General features: G+C 43.5%; 1 protein-coding gene across 1 annotated transcript; it reads left to right on the top strand.

Annotated features, from left to right (window-relative positions):
• Nucleotides 1-2,224: 2,224 nt before the first annotated feature.
• On the top strand, nt 2,225-4,386 carry LOC125547869 (premnaspirodiene oxygenase-like). The gene is made up of 2 exons (XM_048711611.1): nt 2,225-2,760; nt 3,126-4,386. The coding sequence occupies exons 1-2, from the start codon at nt 2,302-2,304 to the stop codon at nt 4,188-4,190; spliced, it is 1,524 nt and encodes a 507-aa protein (XP_048567568.1). The 5' UTR covers nt 2,225-2,301; the 3' UTR covers nt 4,191-4,386.
• Nucleotides 4,387-6,299: the final 1,913 nt, after the last annotated feature.

Below are 6,299 nucleotides of genomic sequence, written 5' to 3'. Positions count from 1 at the left end.
AGTTGTTGGGGTCGATGGGCGATGCCGGCGGTCGTAGCTTCTCTCCCACCAGCAACAAGGGACCATGAATGCCGGCAGAAAGCTCTCAGAACGCGGGCATGGGACGGCTGTCACAAGGCGTGGTCGTGGTTCGGACGGCCTTGGTGGAAGTCAACGCGGCCAGGAACGGGGGTGGCGATGGTGATGGCGGGGGCGGAGGGCGGAGAGAGAGCAGTGAAAGAGAAAAGGGGCGTCTGTGCTACAGATGGGCGGGCTATGGGAGGACAAGGGCATGCGCCCTGCCCGTCCACGCACGTTCATTTCGATGGAAACGCGGCCCAAAGTTATACCGGGAATGGATCGAAAACGGATTGAAAAACGGACGCTGGTCCATTTGCTCCCGCGCGTTAGACCGTGTTTTCTGTCCGTTTATCCTTAAACGGACGCGGCCGGACTATTTGAGGTCGGCGTTGGAGTTGCCCTTAAAGAAGACAAAGTTGGATTAACCACCCCACTCTGTGTCCGCAAGTTAACAGGTCGGCATATATGCTAACGGTCCTGCATCAGCACACTACATTGGCTGCGTCACCATTAGGTTTGGGCACATCCTTGATCGTTCCTCTCTGCTTCTAGATTACTGCTACTTTTTTTTTGTATTAGATGCCCATTTTTATTTCGGTACAAACAGAGAAGGGTCCACACCTGCAGCTGTTGTGTCAGGTAAGAGAGTGAGGAGTGAAGCGCTGCATATGTACAGAGATTCCGTCTCCACCGAAAGACTTACATTTATTTTTCTTATATATCATTCTGGATGGTTCATAACTTTTTAAATTATAAATTCGTTTTTCAAACTTTTTACATATTTCAATTCATGGCGAATAGCCGACCTTGAATATATTTTGAAAAGGTATAAAATACCGATTTTAAACATTTCACATATTTTATGATAACATATTCCACTCAGTTCAAAAAACAGATTTCATAATAACATATTTCACTCATTTTGAAACAGATTTTACATATTTTAAAACAGATTTCACTCATTCATATATCATTTTCAGTCATTTCATTGCACTCATTCATATATCATTTTCAGTCATTTCATTTCACTCATGTATCATTTCACTCATTTTGACACTAAGTTCAGAAAAAGATTTCTTAATAACATATTGCACTCATTTCAAAAGATTCTCTAATAAAATATTCCACTCATTTGAAATCAGATTTCAGTCATTTCATCTAACATGTTCCACCCATTTCAAAAAATATTTATAAGATATTCCAGTCATTTCAGAAATTATTTCATAAATAACATATTTCACACATTTTTAACCATATGCCATACATTCTAAAACAGATTTCGCTAATTTCACATAACATATTTTCCCCATTTAAAAAATATTTTTAATAACATATTCTACTCGTTCAATTTCTTTTCATAAATAAGATATTTTAGTACCCACATTTCACTTTTCAGTGGCTTGTTTTAAAAAATAACATCCGTTTCAATTGCACATTTAAAAAATCACTCTTCATTGGCTTGTTTCAAAAAATACATTTACAAGTAATCGGCTTCAAAAGTTCACATTTATTTTATTGAAATTGGTTTATTTCACATATGAAATGTGTAATTTGAAATTTTTTAAACATCTTTGAAATGTATCCAAGATTTGTCTAGTTCTAAAGGTCTTCATGCGATTTAAATTTTCTAAGATAAAACAAAGTCTATGGATTTATTTGGGTGGGAGAGACGTGTGAGTAGTGCACGTCACTGACAAAAGTTGTATTACGGTGCCATAGGACTGACAATTGATTTCACTAAATAGAAATACCAGAAACTAAGAAATCAATACAAAGAATACAGTACATGTGTGTGGGCCATAGTTTGCACAAATGACAAAACTAAAACTAAATGGCGACAGACCAGGAAAATATCAAGTGCTACCAGCACTTAGATGATGCCGTGATACGGGCTTCTGGGCCGTTGGATCTAAGATCTGACGGCTCCTTAAAATCTATTCTAGTTATCTGAAATTTGAAGACTTTCGGCTGACTTTTTTGCAAAATGTTCAAAAGCTCCCGAGAGCCGTCGAATCTGAGATCCAATGGCCCTCAGAAGCCCGTATCACAGTATCACCTAACGGCTGGTATCTTCCCGTGGCAGACCGCCAGCACCGTTATCGCGCAAAATGACTTTGCGCTATATATACTCGCTCTGCAGAGCAACTCACACGAGTCACCAGTCACCACAAGGAGTATTACTAGCTAAGATAGGTAGCTGCTGCAGAGTGAATAAGCTCACTGAGCTTTGGTAGCGCAGCCATGGACGTGCTTTACGTCCAGGCGCTTGTGATGGCGGCGGTGGCCGTGGCGCTGCTACAGCTGCTGAAAGTGGCCCTGAACCCGATGAGGGAGAGGGCGCCGCCAGGGCCGTGGAAGCTGCCGGTGATCGGCAGCATGCACCACCTGATGAACGTTCTGCCGCACCGCAAGCTGCGGGACCTTGCCGACGCGCACGGCCCGCTGATGATGCTGCAGCTTGGGCAGACGCCGCTGGTGGTGGCTTCGTCCAAGGAGACGGCGCGGCTGGTGCTCAAGACTCACGACAGCAACTTCGCCACGCGGCCCAAGCTCCTCGCCGGCGAGATCGTCGGCTACGAGTGGGCTGACATCCTCTTCTCCCCATCCGGTGACTACTGGCGCAAGCTCCGCCATCTCTGCACCACCGAGATTCTCAGCCCCAAACGCGTGCGCTCCTTCCGCCACATAAGGGAGGACGAGGTACATACTCCACGTCACTACTTATTAACTGCGCTCAAAACTTTTACACTAACGAGGTAACCAATCAATAGAACGTTGCACCTAAAAACACCAGAGCAATTGAACTTAATTACAACTCATTACGAATACACGGCTACAGAGCGGAAATGTCAAGTAGTACGAATATAAAACAGCCACGTGAACAAAAGACAAGTACCTACAAGGCTACAACCTCATGAATGAAGAGGTAGAAGAGAAAGAGGAGTTCTTGTATTTGAGATACGTTAGTGTCTGCGAATTATTTCGATGAAAGATGAGATATACGTTTGAATATGAACGGAGTTTAACTAGACGGCTATGCACGCTGCGTATGCATGCACATGCAGGTGAGGATGCGGGTGGACCAGATCCGCCAGGCGGGGCCGTCGGCGCCGGTGAACCTGAGCGTGATGTTTCACAATGTTACCAACAGCATCGTTGCGCGGGCCGCGTTCGGGAAGAAGCGGAAGAACGCGGCGGAGTTCCAGGCGGCCATCAAGTCCGGTGTGGGCCTGGCGAGCGGCTTCAACATCCCCGACCTCTTCCCGACGTGGACCACTGTGCTGGCCAAGCTGACCGGCATGAAGCGCAGCCTCCAGAGCATCCACAAGACGGTGGACGCCATCCTGCAGGAGATCATCGACGAGAGGAAGGCCGCCCGCATCGAGAGGATCAAGGCCGGCGCCGAGAACGTGGACGAGAACCTCGTGGACGTGCTTATCGGCCTGCAGGAGAAAGGCGGCTTCGGGTTCCACCTGGACAACAGCAGGATGAAGGCCATCATCCTGGACATGTTCGGGGGCGGGACGGGAACATCGGCGTCGGCGATGGAGTGGGGGATGTCGGAGCTGATGCGGAACCCGCGGGTGATGAAGAAGCTGCAGGGCCAAATCCGGGAGGCGTTCAAGGGAAAGGCGGTGGTGACTGAGGCCGACCTGCAGGAGAGCAACCTGCAGTACCTGAAGATGGTGATCAAGGAGGCGCTCCGGCTGCACCCGCCGGCGCCGCTGCTGGTGCCCCGGGAGAGCATCGACCAATGCGAGCTGGAAGGGTACACGGTGCCGGCCAAGTCGCGCGTGATCATCAACGCGTGGGCCATCGGGCGCGACCCCAAGTACTGGGAAGCACCCGAGGAGTTCCGGCCGGAGCGGTTCGAGGACAGCACGGTGGACTTCACCGGCAGCAGCTACGAGTTCCTCCCGTTCGGCGCCGGCCGCAGGATGTGCCCCGGCTTCAACTACGGGCTGGCCAGCATGGAGCTCGCCCTCGTTGGTCTGCTCTACCACTTCGACTGGTCGCTGCCGGAGGGCGTGGCCGAGGTCGACATGGAGGAGGCCCCGGGCCTCGGCGTGCGCCGCCGCACACCGCTGATGCTCCTCGCCACACCCTTCGTCCCGGCCGCGGTGGCGTAGCTATGTTCGTTTGCATGCGTCCGTGGATCCCTGCGTAGCTATATATGCTGGCGTTGCAACGACCTATCATGCACCTACGTACCCTACCCATTTACTTCCTAAATATAGAGTGTGTTAATTTAAGTCAAACATTATATATGTTTGACAAAGTTTATAGCAAACTATGTAAAGAACTACAATACTAAATAAATAAAGTATGAAAATATATTTGATTACGAATCTGGTAATAATGATTTGGTATTCAAGATATTGATAATTTTCTTCCTAAAATTGGTCAAAGTGAGAAGTTTGACATTTTATTATCTATAAAATTTTGACAAAGTTAGAGAAGTTATAATCGTTGTATATTTCTACCATAGTTGGCACCTCTTGAACATATACTTCGACTTCTCGAAGTCAACACCGCTCGTTTGCTTGCAGCGAACAAGTCCTCAATGATACCATGGTCAATTTTGATTCATTCAATCATCCCTGCATGATCATAACATGTTACCATCCTATGGAATATGAAGCATATCGTTGTAGCAAAATTTCGCTTCGATGGTGGTGGTAATAATACAGGAGCCATGTATTTTTTACTGTGCTGAGGAGTGTATGGTCATTTACAAAACAATATAAAATATGAAATAACCCGTCGTAGCAAAATATTCACTTCAAAACTGTTGGTAATGATACATGAACAATGTATATTTACTATAACATGGACTGTAATGGTCATCCAGAAAATATGACCATATCGTAGTAGAAACAATATTTGCTTTATAGTGTTGGTACAAAATACTTTTGTACTATACTAAGGAGTGTAATGGTCATTCACAAAATCATACAAATGGTACTTTTTTTTAGCAAAATTGATAATTTGATATGGCAAATCTGATAACAGAAAATGCATGTTCAAAAATTTGCATTGTACTTCATATGTGTGCTTGTAGTAGCAGTGATCACACACTATACTTGAATAATATCTCTGAAACATTCAAGTTGCATGCATGGAAAATAATAAAATATGGAGAGATCAAGGATCGAAATTTAATTTATATGACAAGTAAATTAAAGTGCAACCCATCTGCAAATTAAAGTGCATAGATACTCTGCACAATATAAGATGGTATATGAGAAGCACTATGTTTCAGGAGATAGACAAAATGTTTTAATTTTGCAGTACAATTTTTAGGAGGCAACACTCCATACAGAATATATAGGTGATGATGCATAAGTTTTAAAAAGGTACTCCCACTGATCAAAATTAAATGACATAGCTTTGGTACAACTTTATAAATTTGTACTAAAGCTGCATCATTTAACTTGGATCAGAGGGGGTAGAAAATATTCAGAATAACAAATGATATATTTAACAATATTTTTTCACCATAGTTCAAAGAAGTTCTATAGTGTTTAATTTTTTATTGATATTAGTAAGTGAGTAACCAATGAATTCTGGTTCATATAAACATTAGTGTGACATAATCATATCTACAACATAATCTCACGAGGAGAAATACTTATAAAGGTTTGGATAATCCTATCCTACCTGACCCTTTCCACTCATTTTTCGAGGGAAGCTTTTATATGCAGGCATACCACTTTGAGAAACTTTTGGCAATGCACATATATGGCAATGCACAAATATATAATTACTATGATTTAACTTGTGGTAAAGGCTAGAATTAGAGCAACAATATAAAATATATTATCAGTTTAAAAAAGTACTCACCGTGTCTTTCGAAGGATTTGAAGGAAATATGCCCTACAGGAAATAATAAAGTTGTTATTTATATTTTTTTATATCATGATAAATGTTTATTATTCATTCTAGAATTATATTAACTGGAAACTTAGTACATGTGTGAAACATAGACAAACAGAGTGTCCCTAGTATGCCTCTACTTGACTACCTCGTTAATTAAAGATGGTTAAGTTTCCTAGCCATCGACATGTGTTGTCATTTGATGAACAGGACCACATCATTAGAGAATGATGTGATGGACAAGACCCATCCGTTAGCTTAGCACTATGATCGTTTAGTTTATTGCTATTGCTTTCTTCATGACTTATACATATTCTTATGACTATGAGATTATGCAACTCCCGAATACCGGAGGAACACTT

This window comes from Triticum urartu, chromosome 3 (assembly GCF_003073215.2).
Source record: "Triticum urartu cultivar G1812 chromosome 3, Tu2.1, whole genome shotgun sequence".
Classification (NCBI taxonomy): Eukaryota; Viridiplantae; Streptophyta; class Magnoliopsida; order Poales; family Poaceae; genus Triticum; species Triticum urartu.
This window is presented reverse-complemented; position numbering and strand designations above follow the sequence as displayed.

Coding starts and splice junctions, on each gene's coding strand:
- LOC125547869 (XM_048711611.1), top strand. CDS start 2,302: ATGGACGTGCTTTACGTCCAGGCGCTTGTGATGGCGGCGGTGGCCGTG. Junction 2,761..3,125: donor GCCACATAAGGGAGGACGAG/GTACATACTCCA, acceptor ATGCACATGCAG/GTGAGGATGCGGGTGGACCA.